The sequence below is a fragment of the Aphelocoma coerulescens genome, chromosome 12, assembly GCF_041296385.1.
Source record: "Aphelocoma coerulescens isolate FSJ_1873_10779 chromosome 12, UR_Acoe_1.0, whole genome shotgun sequence".
NCBI classification, from domain to species: domain Eukaryota; kingdom Metazoa; phylum Chordata; class Aves; order Passeriformes; family Corvidae; genus Aphelocoma; species Aphelocoma coerulescens.
Genome location: NC_091026.1, coordinates 989,448 through 1,008,645, shown reverse-complemented (window position 1 = coordinate 1,008,645; position 19,198 = coordinate 989,448). Strand labels below are relative to the sequence as shown.

General features: G+C 45.5%; 1 protein-coding gene across 1 annotated transcript in view; it reads right to left on the bottom strand.

Moving 5' to 3' along the window:
* Positions 1 to 3,975: 3,975 nt before the first annotated feature.
* Positions 3,976 to 19,198, bottom strand: part of WNT7A (Wnt family member 7A) — a 33,100-nt gene continuing 17,877 nt past the window's right edge. The window contains exon 4 of the mRNA XM_069027673.1: positions 3,976 to 6,060. Within this exon, the coding sequence (XP_068883774.1) occupies positions 5,581 to 6,060 (480 nt within the window). The 3' untranslated portion in view covers positions 3,976 to 5,580. The remainder of the gene's footprint in view (positions 6,061 to 19,198) is intronic.

Here is a 19,198-nt window from a genome sequence, read left to right as displayed (position 1 = left end):
ATAATAGTGGCTGGCTGAGACCAGGCTCAGCGCAGAACATTTGTACAACTTGACATCACAGCATTGGGGAAGGCCAAGAAGAATAATCCTGAGGTTTTTAATATATATAGAAAATACTTTTTCTTTTTTTTTTTTTTTTTAAGTAAATGACATATATTCCAGTCCTGTGTGATGGCATTATGGTCTAACACTACTGCCTGCACCAGATCTTCTCTGTCTTTCCCCACTGACTTCTTTCTCAAGGTGATGGGTATTTAACATTCTCTGTAGGATTTAAATAGCTTCAAAAATACACTGTATGTGATGTCCATGGTGCATATTTCCATGGGCCCATGTGCAAAAGAAAAGTTGCTAGGAAAAAAATGTAGTGTGAGAAACAACTCACAAAACAGGTTTGTTGCTGATTCAAGGGAATAGATGCTTGGATTTGGCTTGATCCAAATGAAATTGCACTGTGGCTGTGTAGCAAGCGGGCAAGCTGAGCTTTGGCTGCGATCTGTCCATTCTGCCAAGCCCTTTCTGCTCCCCAGTGGACTCAGTGGTGTGCCTTCCGTGCACTGATTTGTTCAGGGGTTTTCCTTCTCATGCTTTTTCCTCTGGATTCCAAAGATTTCTGGGTTGCACCCTGTCTGTTACAGGCCCTTAGTTTCTTTATCTTTCAAATGTCTTTTTCTGTCTCCTAGCTAGAATTATGGAACATCCTAAATTGGAAGGGACCCTCAGGGATCATTGATCCAACTCCTGGCCCTGCACAGACACCCCAGCAATCCCACCCTGGGCATCCCTGGCAGCGCTGCCCAAACGCTGCTGGAGCTCTGGCAGCCTCGGGGCCGGGACCATTCCCTGGGGAGCCTGGGCAGTGCCCAGCACCCTCTGGGGAAGAATCTTTTCTTGATATCCACCCTAACCCTCCCCTGGCCCAGCTCCAGCCATTCCCTCGTGTCCTGTCCCTGTCACAGGGAGCAGAGATCGGAGCTGCCCCTGTGCTGCCCTTCGGGAGGAGCTGCAGCCCCCGCTGAGCTCTGACCTCAGCCTCTCCTGTTCTCCAGCTGAGCAAACCAAGAGCCCTCAGCCACTGTTTGTACAGCACCTTCAGACCCTTAAACATCTTCATTGCCCTCCTTTGGACACTCTCTAATAGCTTTAGATCTTTCTTGTATTGCACTGACCAAAACTTGAGACAATATTCAAGGTGAGGCGGCCCCAGTGCAGAGCAGAGCGGGACAATCCCCTCCCTGGCCCCACCGGCCATGCTGGGCCTGGTGCCCCCCAGGACAGGGATGTCCCCCCTGGCTGCCAGGGCACTGCCGGCTCATATCCAACTTTCCATCCACCAAGATTCCCTGCAGTTCAGACTTGGAGACCTTCTTGCTCCGTCGGCTTCTTTGGTTGCAAGCTGGGGATGAGGGACAGTATTGGTTAATATGCACACTGGGACAGTCACACTGGGTATTTCCTCCCGTCTGTTATAATGACAAATGTGAAAATATTGTCAGAAATACTTATGCAGCATCTTAATTTGAATTTGTGCACCCTGACTGCAGTCTGCAACATTTCTCTGTTTAACAAATTGATTTTAAAGTGTGGTCAGTTAAAAACAGTTTTGCAATCCACAGGAGAGTTCATTAAGAGCCTTGTGCAATAAGGTATGTAGCCATTATTTGCCTTTTCTAAGTTACTGTGTCCCCTTACAATAACTTTACCAAATGAGCCACTTAAGAGTACATTTTAAGGATGTTTTCAGTTTAATTATCACTGTTTAAAGACATATGTCCATTAGCTTTGTGCATACATGGCAAAGAAAACTTACTCACTGACTGATCCATGTTTTATGTAAGTGCTTCTAGTATCAAGCTGAGTGAACTCAGGTTAGCTGTCCTTTTAGAAAGGCCAACAGGTGAAGTCCTTAAAACTTATTTAGGAATCCTGAGGCAGAACAGCTTCATTTCCACAAACTGGGGTTCCACTATGGAATGAGGAAGGGAGACTCCACAATTAACAGCTTCCCAACTTGCAGCCAGGCTTTTTCCCTTCTGCCTCCCACTCCTGCCCCTGCTCCTCGGCTGTGTTTCCTTTCCAGCCCCATCCAGGTTATCCCCGTGCCCAGCAGCGCCGCGCTCCCCTGGCAGCACCCATGAAAAGATGTATTTTCCTTGGAGGGCTGCATTGTCCTGCAGTTGTGTGCATTTCAGTGCCGTTGTGTGGCTCTTCCCCACGTGAAAACAGAGCTCTTCTATCCCCGAGCACAAAGCCCAAACTGTTGTCAGGGGGAGGAATATCTACAAACCAGTAAATCTTCTCCCTTCTCCTGGTTATTCTCCGTGCCATTCAAGCCCACTTAGCGAATGACCAATTAACTCCAGGTTCATGGCACATTCTGATGGGCCAGACTTCTCCTAGCTAGGATGACACAGCTGAATTTCCGAATACTTTCTGGTTGAATGCAGCATTTGGTTTCCCTTGCTCTTTAATTCGTAGTTCCCCAACTGTTATTTCAGTTATTAAACAAACCAACATTTTTTTTCCTTTTTTTCTCTCCATTTTCTCACCAGCAATATTGTAAAATATAGGGAAAATGTGTACCAAATTGAATTCCTTGTGCATCCAGTTTTTTATTATTGTGAGTAAAACTGTTTAAAGATATTTGTCCTTCAATAATTATTCTGCTAGCTGTACATGGCACATCACTGCATACGGAAATTTACAGGAAGCAGGAGTTTTACACATTAATTTTCTATGGTAAAAACATGCTGCAAAAGTAATAATTTGTAAAGTAACTCTAATCAGTGAGGGAAACACAGTTTTAACTATGATATGGTATTCACTAAATCAAAACCCAATACAAACTGGGGGGGAGATTCCAATAGTAAAAGTTAGATCTGAATTATTAGACCGTAATACAGAGTTGTAATGAGCATCCCTACTGTATGTGGCTGCATTTTATATCTTGTCATGTGGAATTTAGAAGGACTAAGAGCAGTGACTCAATGACCAATAAAAGTTTGCTTTTATACTGACAAGTCATAAGTTTGAAAGTAAATTACGTTAATAACTTTATTTTGATACCCCATTCTGGTGTCTGAATTGAACAAAAATTCTATTTTGCATTAAGTGGCAGGTCTGCAAAGAAACTGCATTAACCCTGACTATCCATTGCTAGGATTAGGTACTGCATGGGCTTGTGTTCTGAGGTAAATGTATATACAAGGAGTGAGTTAAAACCCGAGTCCTGACAGGTGGGTTGTCAAACTGTGCAGATCTTTTGTGATGCTTCTGTTCCCCTTCTCAGAAATTCTCTGTTTTCGCAGTGCTAGGTGGGAGTTTTGCCTGAGAAGGATCAGTGCACACAGGGCAGACCTGTCCCACCTACTCCTGGTGGCCCTTGCTGCTATGCAGGGAGTCAATGACACGTTCCCATTGCTGAAGCCTCATTAACTGGGGACATCCTGCAGTCTGGAAGGAGAGAATCTGATCTGTCCCAGACAATGTGCAATATCTTCTGTAATGCTGGGCCATGTTTCTTACCCAGTGAAAAAGAGTGTTAAAATTAGAGATATTTTTTTATCACAAATCAGTTAAGCAGGAGGAACAGAATTATTCTAAATGCAGAGAAATATTTACCACTCGAATGTCTGAAGAAATCAGTAGTGATGAAAAGGAAATACCATAAAGGGAATGCAAAACAGCTTAGTTGGGCTCTGAAAAATAAGTGAGCAGTCTTTAAATTTGCCTCTTTAAACTTGTCCATATGTTTTCCTGGAGTTTTTGGGCTCTGGCCTTTTTTGGGGGAAAGAATAATGTAAATGCCAAAAGGAGCTGGACAAAAAGTAAGCTTTGTATCCTATCTATGAGAATCAGACGATGTGTGTCATGCAAGTTATTACAGTCACAGTCTACAGTCTTCCCCTGATGGAAATCAGATTTGACAGCAGCACAATGCAGAGGTTTAACTGACAGCACACACAGCACATTTGCGAGTCATAACGCCACAGTTTAATGACTGACGCATGTGGGAAGCTAATTCGGATTTTTTTTTTCTTGAATGGGATAAATGAGCATCCAGTTAATACCAATCATGAATTCTAGCCATGTGACAAAATTGATGCTACATACCCTGTTCTTGTTTTGCATATTCTGCAAACTGAGCTGCAGGAAAAGAGCCAGTTTGTACACACATCCGGAGAGAAGGTTCATTCTGCTTTCTGACACATCCACCAATTGCAGCTGAATGCATCCAGCTTGCTGCTGTTGTGTTCACAAACTAATTACCCTTTCTCTGTTAAATAGCCTAAGAATTACAAATTGTATGCCTGTTTTGAGAAAAAGTACAGGTTGAACAAGCAGACGTAGTATAAATAAAATATTTATATAAAAATAGTCTCTTACAAAATATATTCTCTTATCCTATGGTTGATTTTTCCAAAAGATGGAATTTTGTCTGGATTTTCTTATTTTTAGACATATTCCAAACCGGATTTTATTAATGCTTCTTTCTTTAATCGAAGAAAAAAAAAAAAACAAAACACAAAACCTGGTAAAGATTTGTAACCCCTACCACTCCACTTTTGTTCCAGACAACTAGCAGCAAACAGGAGGAAACAAACAAACAAAAACCCCAAAATACAGTGTGTTTGTGTATGTACATATATATAAAGACGCCAGCTTTTGTCCTCAAACATCCAGTACTGTAGAACACATCCTGCAAGTCCAACTAATAGAAATATCCTAGTCAAGAACAATATATACAGCTCCAGTTTTTCCTTGCTGATCCTACAAAATTATTCCACAAAGAAAGCCAGCTATCTACTTTAATTGCAGAATAGTTCCAAAAAGGTTGGTAAAGTTCTTTTTTTTTTTTAATTAAATAAATTAATATTAGTTTTATCTGAATAAATTGTTAAATATTGCTATTATTATGCCCAAGTGTCCCAAATCCCTGTGCTAAAATCTGCAGCTCACACACACACACGAGAAAGGCAGATAAAGCAGTGTCTACAGAACCCTTCCACAGTTCTTCTTGCTGCAGCAAGTGCTGAGAAGTGGAAAGATGGGCAAGACCAGTAGAAGCTTTTCACCAGTGTAGAAGCCTAAATCTGTGCCATCCACACACTCCCTCGGGCAATTCACAGGGAGGCTCTGGCCATCCCATCCTGTGCAAAGCCCTTTTTTAGGGACTTCTCCCCGACCCCTCCCTGCTCCTTGCACACAGAAGTGTTTGACCATCTCTTTCCCAAACCGAGAGTCAGTTGCCACACCCAGAGGTTTCTCCCTGGCTGGTGTCTCTCCGCAAGGCAGTCAGCGCTCCTTCCTTTCGAGGTGCAGGCTCACTGAGATGATCCTTTTCTCTCTCTTGTGTGTGTCTGGTGGCCCGGGGTGGGGTTTGTTTGTTTTTGTTTCTTGGATGACTTTATAAGAGTCTGAAATGTGTATCCACATAAGCAACGAAACGTGAGAAGAGAAGAGAGGGCTCCATTCATCAGCATTTCTTCGGGGAGAGCAGCTCTTCCCCACAGTTCCGTTCAGGTACACTGAGTGCATGTGCAAATGTATCCCAGGCTGGGAGGAGCCCCGGGCAGGGGCTCACTTACAGGTGTACACCTCTGTCCTCTCGCTGCACGTGTTGCATTTCACGTAGCAGCACCAGTGGAACTTGCAGTTGCACTGCCACACCCGCGAGTACTGGTGGGTGTTGTAGCCGCGGCCGCAGCACATCAGGTCGCAGCCGTTGGACTGCTGAGCTGTCTTGTTGCACATCCTGCCCTGCGTGCCCACACTGCCCGTGACCGGGTCCTCCTCGCAGTAGTTGGGGGATTTCTCTATGTACACCAAGTCTGTATCCATGGGTTTGCGATAGGAAAGGGGCTTCTTGATTTTGAGGAAGGTGGGGCGCTTGTTGCGGCTGGCCCTGACGGGCTCCACCTGCACGGCCTCGTTGTACTTGTCCTTGAGGATGTAGCCCAGCTCCCGGAACTTGGGCAGGGTTGTCCAGCAGGTTTTAGTGGTGCAGGATCCCGAGACCCCGTGGCACTTGCACTCTAACTTCATGTTCTCTTCCAGGATCTGTGGTAGGAAGAACAAAGAAGGATGCGTTAATACCAGAGAGACTCTCCTCAGAACACCAGGGCTGGCTGATGGACACCGGGTGACACTCAGGGACAGGTTTGTTCTGCAGTGGGAGCTGCCACCAGACACAGGTCACGCTGTTGTCCCAGGTAGCAAATGCTCATCAGTATGAACCAGTTCTGCCTGCGAAGCTGATTCCCCTTCTGCACTGCGAGTTCAGCAGGGAGGATAACTCTGCCTAACCTCACAGCCAAGGGACCAAAGCTAAAATGGGACCCTCCTCGGCCACAGCTTTGCTGCAACATGATTGCCCAGTGCATCATATTTGTCTGGTCTTGCAGTGTTGGGCACAGGGCTGTGAAATTAGGAACTGGCAGAAAATCACACCTTTACATGAGGTGCCCCTCGCAGAATGCTTGCAGAGGTCAATAACAGGGGCCACAACTTTACTTTTGTAAACAGAGGTTCAAAAATGAACTGCGCCTCAGTCCTTGCACATGAAAATGACATAAGGTGGAGCAGGAGAGGAACAAACAGATAAACTCTATCAGTGCCTATCCCCCTGTGGGTTTCACATTAATCAGCAGTGTAGAACAGATGATTATTTAGTCATACAGTCATCAGCAGTTCTAAATGTTACAACTTAATGCTCCAGTTTGGAAATCTAAGCATTACTTTTGATACACCACAGTCAAGCACACTTCTGGAAGGTCTGAAGTAATTTGCCTCCTGTCACATGGAGCACAAAAACACCACAGCCACTTTGCAAGAAAACCAGGTCTGTCTTAGAGCATAAAGGGTGAAGGTGAAGATGAGGAATTGGTTTCACATTTTGTCATCAATTCTTGTTAAAAAATTTCTACTGCTTTCATACTATAAAGCATCTCAAACACCTCAACATCACGGCTCTGTCCAGCCTGTCTTGTGTCCTCTCCCTTGCAGGGGTCTCTCATGCCTGAGTTGTCACTACTTTCCTTTCGAAGACAGTAAGCTTCATCTTCCCTTCCGCCTTCACATCCCTTGAAACTCTGTCCCTGTATCTTCCCCTGCTGTTTATCAGCCCAGTCTTTGACAAATAAAACTGGAGACCAGCTTAGTCCCTGCTCTGTGTCCTGAGCCCCACAGCTGACCCCGAGCAGCAGCGACATTGGGATCACGCAAGCAAACACATCTAATTCCAGCAATTAATTTCCCACTGGCCTGTACTTGAAAGAGGCCATAATAATTTTGATGATGAAATTCTGCCTAACCTGGCAGAGAACAGCACTGGAAAGCCCAGCCAGAGGGATTATCAGGGTTCAGGGAGTGGCCACGTAATTTTTCCCCTGAGAAAACCCAGCTGATCCATGCAGCTCCAAACCTGGGCAGCCAGGAAGGCTGGAGGGAGGTCAGTGATATGGAAGTTGGAAATAACCCTTTGTTACAGCCTCTCCCTTCAGCTCTGGCTGTTTGGAAACAGCAGACACTGTCACTGGCCATTTTCAGCAGAAAAATGCCTGCACTGAAGGAGCCAAGTCCAGCTGCAGGGCTGGACATGTGTGTGGGGACCTCGAGCCTAAAACTTCAGTGGGAGCTGGGGGTGGCAAGGAGAGAGCACTGATCTCTTAGAGAGGAAGGTGTCCCTGCCCATGGGATGAGGCTTAGAACTAGATGAACTTTAAAATCTGTTCCTATGCAAATCATTCTGTGGTTCTATTAAATAGCTTTATTTTTATTTTAGTCTGTGAGCAGATTGTCAGCACACGTGGTCTGAAGACAGGATCACAGCCCTAGAAAGCACGGGTCCAAGCCTTTGACGCAGGTGAACTCAGCACATGCTAGGTCACGTTTTGTGCTACTGGTTTTAAATCAGTTCCTCGTGCAAACTATCTAATGACTGCCCTCAAACTCAGATGTGAGAAACTTCCACATTCAGATCTACACCTTAACTTCTGCTCAAGCTTTGGCTTTATCTTGTTATCTTGAGTTTCTCTCTCAGCCACTGCATACTTCTTTTATTGCTCACTCATTCATAAGGCAGGACACTTCGAAGATAGATGAGGAGATGGAAAAGGAGTTATAGCACAGAAACCGGAAAAATAACATAAATTCCTTTAGCCTCATTTGTACCTTTTTAAAAGCTCTCTTTTTTTTTAATTGAAACTAGCCAGGGATACATTTCTCAGCCTTAATTCAATCACTGCCCTTGTAGAAAGGGTTGGCCTTACATCCTGGTACGATGTTCAAACTTGCAACAAAATATTTCCAACTCGCCTGCCGTGGGGATCCGCCAAATTGGCTGAAACATTAACACAAAACACATCATGTGTCATCAATCCAGGCAGGGGCTTTTTCCCGAAGTGTAGTTAAGTAGCCTAAATTGCCTTTTGGTTTATTTCATTACCATCCCATTTACAGCCAGCACTCTGTGAGGGATGAGCGCTCCTGGGCGAGGAGCTGAGCCAGCGGCCGGCGCGGCCCCGCGTCCCAGGCTGGGCTCCTGCTCCGGCCACACCACGCCAAACACAGCCAGCCCTGCTCTGCAGGGCTCAGCTAAGCCTGGGCATGGGCACTCGGCACAGAAAGGTCTGGTTTTGCCTGAAGAGGAGTTTGAGCGATACCAGCTGAGCCCCAGTGCCAGGGGTCCTTCCCAGAGGTCCAAAAACACTTGGAGGGGGACGTGAAGGAGCAGAGGGATGAGAAAGTGCTACTTCATTGTTCTCTTTTCCATTTATTGTTTCTGTATTTTCCTAAGGTTTGCTGGCTACCTCTCCCTTTCCCTCTGCACTTGTCAGGGGTGCCAGGGGCTCCAGTCCTCCCTGCTGGAATCCCTCTGGCACATCTGCCTCATTTAGGTCCCTGCACTCCGCCGCTGAGCTTTCCCCTCCAGCTCTGCCCCCTCCGACCCAGCCTCTCCACCTGTGCCTCACAACCCCTTTTGTTGCTTCTGCTCTCGCACACAAATCCATCCTCCTCGCTGGGCTCTCAGGGCCGTCTTCTGCAAATGCAGCAAGCGACGAATTGACTCCAGAGCCTGTAGAAAATGGGCTACGTGGAACTGGAACCGTCTGGCCTCAGCAAAAGCAAGCCCTGCCACGGTGATTTGATAGCTCTAGTGTGCTCTGATAGCGGGTGCTTGGACTATTTGTTTCACACTGAAATACGTGCATGGTGGTATTTTAACGCTATTGTATTATTTCAGTACCCTCTGATGAATCAGTGCCTGTCATATGGGATTCTCTGGGTAGGGACAGCAGGCCACAGTCTTTTCCTTGGTTTCCGTGAGCCAAAAGCAGCGCCCTCCCCTTAAAAACTTGGTCTGTGTAAAAACCAGAAACCCTTCTTCACCTTTTATATCAGGATTTGTTTCTTTGAAGGGATTATCCAGCAGCTCATACTTTTTTACACTAGATTAAAACTTTAGGTACATTACAGACTGACTTTTCCTAAAGTGTAAGAGCCTGGAGGGCACAAAATTTAAATCCCAGATCCCCTGTTTCTTACCAAATGACCATATCCAGCTCCATCAGCCATGGGAAGTAAATCTGTATGCACCAGTGAATGCTCTGAACTGGATTAAACGCAGACAAAGAGCTGGAGTTCTTTTAGCTTTGTCCACTTTTTCTTTGAGCTCCTACAGCAAACTGTCAGTACTTGTTTCTCCCTCTCTCTCCCTTTGCCATTTGCCTCTGGGAAATAGTTTGTGTGGGGAGAGCTCGGGCTGGCTCTCCCTGCTGATGTTATCTGCAGATGCAGCACCTTTGGGCACTGCCATTAGGAGCACAACAAGTTTTCTCTCCCCCTTTAGTTCTGCAGGGAATGTGTAGGGTTGGCCATATGAGGGTGGCAGCTGCAGCCCGAGAGCTGCAGGGGCTGGCTCCAGCTCCGTGGTCCTGCTGTGGTCCTGGAGCTGCCTCAGCCAGGGGTCCTGGGGGGTCCCACCCTGCTGTGGGGGCACATGGAGAGCTGGTTCTGTGCCTGGCGTGCTCAGAAACACTGCTCACACGCAGGCAGGCTTTTCTCAGCTCAGAGTCTGCCCCCGAGTTGCTCAGTGCTATGTCCTGGGTTCCCAGCACCCAAACCAGCTGAGTTCCCAAAGGACCCCACATTTCCATGCCCGTGGGGTCAGGGACTGCCCAGCCCTGGCTCAGCCACCAGAGCTCTGCAGCCCTCGATGCCAAAGCTGTGCTGAAGGACCTACACTGAAATCTGGAAATCATCACACCTCCGATCATCCCACCCCCAACAGGATTCCCACGGAAATGGGATCAACGCACGGCCAGCACCACAGGGCCTGGGGCCAGGGACCCTCCACTGCTGCAGCCAAAATAACCCCGGCCCCAGCCTGCATGTGCAGCCAGGTAATTAGTGAGACACAGACTCCGACTCCTGTCCCAGCAGGACCATGATCTTGCCTAATTTTGCCTGACATCAGATCACCTGGGTCAGGAAATGCCTGTCTCCCGCAAATGTCTGCACACACACCTTCACTAAAGGTCGAGGAGAGCACAACTATTGGCAAAACGAGTGAGATTTTCACGCCACAGAAGAACATGGCAGGGCTTGGAGAGAGGCCACAACTTTCCTCTGGGCTGGGGAGGGCCATGGACAGGTGGCCTTTTCAGCTGGTGGAAGGTGAGGATTTGTGATTTTTATTATTACAGAGGAAATGGCAGCTCCTTAAATAAGACAAAGCTCTTCAAACTTTGGGAATAATGTTGAGATGCATTTGTCTTTCTATTGAAAAGGATTCATTGAATGAAAATAATGTTTTAAGCTACTAGAATAAAGCCATGTCTTATTTAGTCTTTCAACAAAATAACTTGAGAACCAAGTCATGTGTAGAGCAACTGGCAGAGAGGTGTAGAGTGAGACCAGAAATGGAAAAGGGCACTGGGTAAATGTGTAGCACTGACTGGACAGACAGCAAACAGAATATGTCTCTTAAAGTTACTAGGAAATGTCTCTGCCACCTGTTTTATCCAAGTGTGAGATCAATCTCAAAAGGATGCTACTGCTTAGGTAACTTGCAGGACTGTTCCAGCACCAAAGCTCTGAAGTGTGAGGGAAGTACAAGCAATACTTGGTGCTTTTTAATTGGAAAAAAAAGAACAGGAGACAGCACAGAAAAGGAAACCCTACTGTCGGAGACAAATCCTATGGAATCTTTAAGAAATGTGAGAAACTGCATAAAAAACACCCAAATGCAAGTTTAAAATTAGCAGAGGCGTACTTAAGCAGAAAGGATGGAAAATATTCCCATCAGTGGATGGCCACTAACTATACACACAGAGCTGCTGTCTAGTGTGCTCTGTAGAGCACATTTTGCACTGATACCCTCTGGCAAACTGACTGGGATGAGCTTGGAAACGATTATGTCCCACACTGAGTGACTCACCCAGACAGGCTTTGATACCTCGCTTGAACATCTCGTGAAGATCTTATTAAGCACAGCCAAAAGAATTTTTTCCTCATGTTTTTGATAAGTAAATCTGTTCAAAAGAATATCTGAAGTCAGTATCAAACAACTTTGCTCCTGAGCACCATGAGCTGTGACTGCCCAGAAATCCTGCTACCCCAGGCAGGCCGAACCATTTTTCTTGTTACAAGAATTTTTGTGTTTTAAATAAAAAACGAGTGGGGAATCACCACAGCACGTGACCTACATCAATCAAACCACCTTTGCACTTTCCTTGGAACGGGTGTCTCAGGAAAATCAGGCAACATGCTGCTCTGAGGACTGATTATGAAGAGAGCCAGGAGCATTCTGATAAATGTCACCCTGCTGCAAACACTACAGCTGAGTGGGATTTCCCGGCACCACCATCTACCTTCATGAAGGGATATCCCGGTTTAAAGACCAGAAAAACTTCTTCCAGATTTGAAGTCATTATACCCTCAAAAATGAAGACTTCAGAAATTTTATACTCTCATAAGTTCAACCTTTTGTGTCCTATTTGTGACCTTTCTCCATGCCACCCAAAGCAGGAGGTTCCTTTCATTTCTTATATGCCCTTACATAGAGTTTCATATTTATTTTTGTACTTTCTGCCTGGAGCATTAGCTGCCCTTTACTCCATCATAATGAAAAATTGATCATATGCAGCAATTATTTTGGAAATGCAGCTTCTGTTTCCACAGTATGTCAAACAAGTAAAGAACAAGTATTAGTTAGACTTTCTGCATGCTCCCAGTGCTCACACCCTGCTGCCAGCACGTGCAAACAGAGTGAGATGTTCTCCTCTTTCCCTGGGCAAGTTGTGCTGTTTAAATCACAGAGCTGGTGCCCTTCAGCCACTAACAGTGAGCAGAATAGCAATTGAGCGAGAGCAAGGCCAGTAAAAGCTGAGAGGAATGCAGCAAAAAATATTTTCTCCTGCATATTTTTCTTATACTTCTGATAACCTCCATGACTTGCTGTACACTAAATCAATTTATCACCACTTCGGGGTCCAGAAAATAAATTTCACAGAATGCTTTTATAGCTGTTATTTTTGAAGAATAGCTGAACTTGGGACAAAAAGGACATAACTGGTTTCAAAAGGTGAGATTTAATGAGATGGATTCTCACACAACCTAATTAATGCTCTCCTCAAACCATAAGGCCTGGCCCTTGCCTTTTTTCATCTGTAGGAACTGCTCTGTGAAATAAAACAAGGTGTCATAATACCTCAGAGCCACAGAAACATTTAGGGGGGAAAAGCCCTCCCAGACCATTGAGTCCAAGCTGGGCCCAATCCCCACCTTGTCACCAGCCCAGAGCACTGAGTGCCACCTCCAGGGTGTCCTCGGACACCTCCAGGGACAGGGACCCCAAACCTCCCTGGGCAGCTCCTTCCAACATTTAACAACCTCTTCCACAAAGAAATTATTCCCAACAATCTGAGTTCTTCCTCATCTTTCTGTCACTGAGGAGTCCTCCCAGGAGAACACGTTATCTGCCACCGTAGCTGCTCCTGGGATAATCTACCCAAACGCTCTTGGTTTCCCAAAAGTAACTGTGCAAGTGGATCCCATGCATGTGGCTCGGGGTCTGAGCTTGCCCAGTCCTCAGCAGTTCTCTCTGACTGCTCTGCTGCTCTAATCAAGCTTTATGAAAGTCAAATGAGGCTCTGAAGTTTTTATTTATCTCCATCAGGATCCTGCCTGCAGAGACAGTGGGCATGGTGTGGCTGCCCCTGATGCTGACAGCTCACCATCTGTAGGTGTTTGAGAGGAGTGACACCCCTGAGATCCCCTCTGCCCTGTGGGGTCAGGCCCTCCTGCCCGGGTCTCCCCAGGCGTTCTCTCCTCTCCTCCCTCACCCTCTCCCCTTCCCACTGTATCTGATAACAGCTGCAGGACCCTGCTCACCTTCTCACCTCTCTCCTGAACACATTCCCGTTCTCCCCAGACAGAAGGGACCTGCCCTCTCATCTCTCTTTGGTCATCAAAAGGCAAATCAAAGCCATTAACTCCCGAGCTGGAGCCACAGCCTCAGGTTGAGTTTCCCGTGCTCTAAAGGGACGTGGCTGTGACAAAGCTTTCTGTGTCACGTCCAGTGCAAAACCTCCTCACCCACGCCCTGAAAGGAGGTCCTGCTAGCAAAGCTTTTCTCAACTACAAACATCCAAACTGAGGCTTAGGTAAGTCTGACATCAGGAAAGAGACTGAGAGCAGCATTTCCCCACTATCTGCTGGAAGTGGCTGGGAAATGGGGGGTCCTGGTGGGGCACTTTGAGCTTCCTCAGCTGCTGATGGCAAAGGCTCACTGTTTGAAAGGTGGCTTGGCAGCTTATTGAGGGGTCACTGCTGTGATGGCTTCTGGGCACAGCTGCCTACAACACCACTTGCCTTTTGGTTCTGTGGGGTTCTCTATTTAAAAGCAAGGCAAATATTTTAACAGGAAGAAATGGAAATAATTTGAAAACATAACTGTCAATGGGTTTGATAAACTACTTGTTTTTGAAAAATAACTCTTGTGAGACACATTATCACCTAGATTAGACTGGATCAATGCAGTGCCAAGTAAGTGTCATCATGTAGGAAGTTTAAAGGTCTGTCATAAAAAGGAACTTGGAAAAAATAGTTCTGAAAAAATCTGGTTTCTTTTAATGTGCTTTCACTTGTTACTATTAGAATATAGCTGAATTGCCTGAAAGACATTCAACATGTGATTTTATATTCTATATTTAAATGAAAATGTGATTTCCTAGCCCCTTACTGAAATGGGATTGTGAGATTAAGGGAAAAATTGTCTAGGATTGTTATTTGCTGCTGTCCAAGCAAAACTGACACTGTGGACATGATGGATTTTAGCTTGTGAAATACTGAACAGTCATGTTGTCTGGCCTACCTGGGCACTTTGTAGGATGAAGCTGCAATGGGCTGGGAATGGGGGAGGTGGTACAGAATTACAGATAGAGTTGTTGGTTATATTATCTATCTTACCTCCCTATCACTGCATAAGTTTTCCACAGTACATTTCTTCCTTTCCAGAAAGATACTGGATAGAATGTTCATGCCAGAAGTGAATAAAAGATGATGATTGAGGAGTTTTGGAAATGAAGAAACAGCCTGGTGTTCACTGACACTAAGACAGTTCAGAAAGAAAATGAGACAGCAATTTTTCTGCCTTTTGACACGCTACCCACATAACATTTCTTCTTAGGCCATAGCTACCCTCCTTACATTCTGGCCACCAATTAAAAATCACTCTAAAGTACTGATACTTCCAATCAGAACTCTCTAACACAGTGATCTGTGTGGCATCTTGCTACATATTAAAAATGTCATGATTTTCCATTGTTAAAAACATAGTTTTCCTTAATCCCTGCTTCACCCTACAAGCTCATCCCTGCAGTCAATGCATGGATCAGAACAGTGAAGTCAATGAAATCCAAACTGAACAATGTCTGCTGACCTTGGCCTCTTCAAATCAATACAATCCTTCCAGCATCCTCTGTCCAGAGTTCCTGGTTTAAGTTCTGATCTTGGGAGAGTGATCTTCATCCATTCTCTGGGCATCTGAATGAATTGTCACTAGGAAGGTAATTGTGCTAACAGTTTGCATTTTAGGGTGATGTTTCTGAAGAAACAGGAAACACTCCCAATAAGAGGAACTTGATTTAATTATGCTCCTCAGTTTGGGAACACAATGAGTTAAATCTTGGGGTTATTCAGACAAGGACGTCACTGCTGCCCCTCACTTTGGAATTTGTCATGGAGCCTGAGTCATTCTTCACACAAAAAAGATGCAGGGAAAACAAGAAATGACACAACTGGAATTTGTCCTTGTCACAGCGGATGCACACGGAGAGGAATGACCCAGGCCTGACTCATTCCCACTGAGCTTCACCTTCCGTGGGACTCTCCCCACTGGAGGGGAAGCTCTCCTGTGAGGTGGTGCTGGCAGTGAGGAATTGTGTATAAAGGGCTGGGAGCCACCAGGTAGAGCATTTTGACAAATGCTTCAGCTGTCGAGAGAAAAGTTTCCAAAGAGTGATGGAAACCAAGGGAGCAGCCTCGCTGGTTCCAGACAACTAATCAGGAAACACCTCTCGTGCTAAACTAATAAAGCCAGGTACTGGCAGGAGCATGAGCTGCAGAATATTATCACTTCATATTGCTTCCAAACATTTCCAACCAATAGCCACACACAGTTAATTATAGTTCATTTAGTTGCATACCAAACTGTGAGAGTTAACCCTTAGGTACCCAGCAGATAATACTGCACAGGACATTATTCATCATGCTGAAAAATGTCTATAGATTTTAGTTCTCCAAGACAGTAGTTTTAGTTGAAAAGGGATGTATTTCAATTCTATCGACCTTTTTAGGTAATATCAAAGTAATTCTACGTCAATTTTCCAGCACTGCCTTTGTAAAAACACAATGTTTCTTAGCTCAGCTTCTTGATTAAACTCCTTTGGTCTAGAAAGAAGCAGGAGGTATGCTCATATTTGGTACAGAGAGGCACTTAAGCTTCAGTCTTGACACTGGTCCCAGCTCAGTAAATGACACTGGGGATGCACCCACGGTCTGCTTTGCCTACCTGCCATTTACTGAGCTGGGAAGAGCCCCTGAGCTACCTCCCACCCACTCCCATTCCCTTCCCACTCCCAGCCCCTCTGTTTCCCAGGGATAACATGACCTGGGCTGTGGCAGAGGCTCCAAGCCCATTGCCAAGGGTGGTTGTACCCTGGGTGGGATCTCACCAGGCTGTCACATCAAGCAACAGCTGCTCAGGGAAGTGAGAGCTGTTCTTGCCAGTTTAAGAGAAATTTCTCATTGCTCTCCAGTTAATCCCTGTGCCACTATGTCAGTTTTGTAAGGCAGAAGCTGGATCACCATGACAGAGAGTGTATTGTGAACAGACTTCCACACATTTTGTGTTTACAATTCAAAATATTCACGTTATCATAAAGTAACATGTTTTTGGTGTTAATTGCAATATTCTTGTGAAAATAATTATTCCATGAAGATGACTTTCCAATTAAGTTTAATACAAAAGTGTTTTCCCCCTCCAGTTGCAGTGGGACAATAGATCCACACTTCCATGTTTTCAAATAGCTCCCACTTATCAGAGATAAGATCCTACCAGCAGAGCCTCTCTCTGCAGCCCCACAGCTGCCAAGAGCAGCACACCCAGACCCAGGCCAAGAATTTTAACAAGGATCTTCTGGCCTGTTCTCAATGAAAATTTGCTCCTATGCAGAAGAAAGTGGAATTTCCTAAATTCATGTGTAATGCCTAGTGCAGTCTAAGCACAGGGTGCCCAGAGCAGCTGTGGCTGCCCCATCCCTGGAAGTGTCCAAGACCAGGCTGGACATTGGGGTTGGGAGCAGCCTGGGATAGTGGAAGGTGTCCCTGCCCCTGGCAGGGTGGGACTGGGTGGGCTTTAAGGTCCTTTACAACCCCAACCATCCTGTGATTCTGTCATTTTAAGCAGTAGTTGAATAGTTTTTGTCTTACAGAGCAATCATGTGCTCACAGAGTTCGCTCTTGGCGTTTCTGTGTGGATGGATGTGGTTCCCCTGGGTCAGCTCACCCTCTCACCACACAGGGCTGTTGCTTTTCCTGAGCAGATCTCCCTGCTCACTACTTATACACGAGCTCAGCAGCAGCAGCCAGCAATGGCCTTGACAGTTCTTCTTTATAAGCCATGCACAAGTGAGTCTTCATTTTGAGATGGGTGTTTGTAACAAAGGGTTAAACAATTGCTCCAGGTCTTCAGTTCAGAAGGGCATAGGATGCCTGTAACAGAGCTAAACACCAGTTTCACCAGTACATGAACCTATCAGCTAAAGAAACTACACATCTGTAGTGCACCTTTAGTGTATTAATCTGATATCAATTTTATAAATCTATCATTAAGGGGTACCTTAATATAAAGCAAAAGTCTGTTGGAGCAAATTAAACAGATGTCTTAATGCTAAGGTATTCCTTAGCATAGCTGTTTAAATCTACAATTTTCTAGAAAATATTTTAGACTTTGACTACACCTATCAGTCTAAATTTTCTCTAAGTATGACAAGGCAGACACCTCAGGCTGATTCCCTGGGAAAGCAAAGCCTAAGCCCTCCCTCGGTGTCTGGCTCCCTTCTGCCTTCTCATTTCCCACTGGAAATTTCTAAGTAATTTCAGCTAAATATGACAAAGTGTAGACATTTTGAACAAACTTCTGCGAAGACTTAATCCAAGTTTTAGTGGACACATTCTCTTGACTGCTTATTGAACTTCTTTATTGACAGGCTATTGTGCCCTCTCAATATTTACTTGTTCAACAGCTGCAGGATTTATACCCCCAGAGATAGCAGCGTGTGCTGTGGCTCAGTTAACATCTCCTGTGGGAGCAGCTCTGTCAGAGGGTGTGTGGCTGCCCCCCAGTTGTGGGTGGCCCCATATTTAGCACAAGGTCTGGAATGCTTTGGGCAAGGCTCGTTCCCCCAGTGCAGGCCACCAGCCCACTCCCACAGGAACCTGGAGGGAGCACCAGGGTGGATGCTGGCTCAGAGCTGGGTTAGAATCCACGCCATGACCTTCCTGCTGCTTGGCCCAGGGACACCCTTTAGGTGCAGCTCACTGTCAGTACCAGAAGGCTCAGGGTGATTTCAATAACCAGCACTAATCCAAGTTAATCCCAGTGCTTTCTGGCAGAAAGAGAGCCAAGCATCCTCCCTGCAGTTCCCTTTCTATCCTTTCATAGCTCAGTTCTGCATCCTGCAGTACCAACAGGCCTTGTCTGCGTCCTTGGACTAAAAGGTTGTTCTCCATTCATCGATTTTTTAATTGTTTACTCCAAAATACCTGGAAACTCTTTCCATTAAAGCAAAAGTCTGTTCCATTTGTACAGCACGTGCCAGCAATTATTGCTCTTGGTGAGCATTCAGGGCTTCATGATTTCAGAGTTCTCTGCCACCATGTGTTAATGACGAGGTTTGAACCAAGCCTTGGCTTACCTTGCAGTTTTACCAAAACCTGTGTTGAGTTACAGGCTGAGCTCAGGTAACTGAGTTCATGTTCCTGACTCATCATTGCAAGGCTCTTGGAAACATTCCTGGAGACACTTTCAGCTCAGGCTCGAGAGGTCTGGGCTGTAACTGCAAAGGATTCCAGTTTCTGCCCCTGCTGACACAGCATGGAACACAGATCCAGCCCCACATCCGAGACTTGGGTTTAATTTGTCAGAGGTGTAATGAATGAGGCTGCATGGTGTGAGATCTCCACCAGAATTTGGTGCACACTTCATGCATCAACACGGCCTCTTTCTGCATTAAAAGTGCTCTCAGTGAACTGGCCTAGCCATTAGTTTCCTGCTGACTTGCCCAATACCAGTCTTCTTTGAGTTTTGCTGAAGTGTGGGTATGGAAGATCCCAATAATAGGCAAGGAAATCAGTCTTGGGTTTGGAAACCTAAATTTGTAGTGTGACAAATGTCATCTGGAAGAAGCAGAACAGTGCTCAACAGCTGTTTCCGAAAATTTTTCAACAACTTGGGCCAAAATTTATGTATGAAGCTCAAAAATCTTGGATTCTAATTAAATTTCTCAACAAAACGTCAAAGAGCACAGGTTAATAAAAACAATACAAGGAGAGACAGCCAAGCTCATAGGTCACAGTAAAGGTTAACAGGTGCTGCTTTCTTTCTTGCAAATTTTCATAAAGTCACAGAATG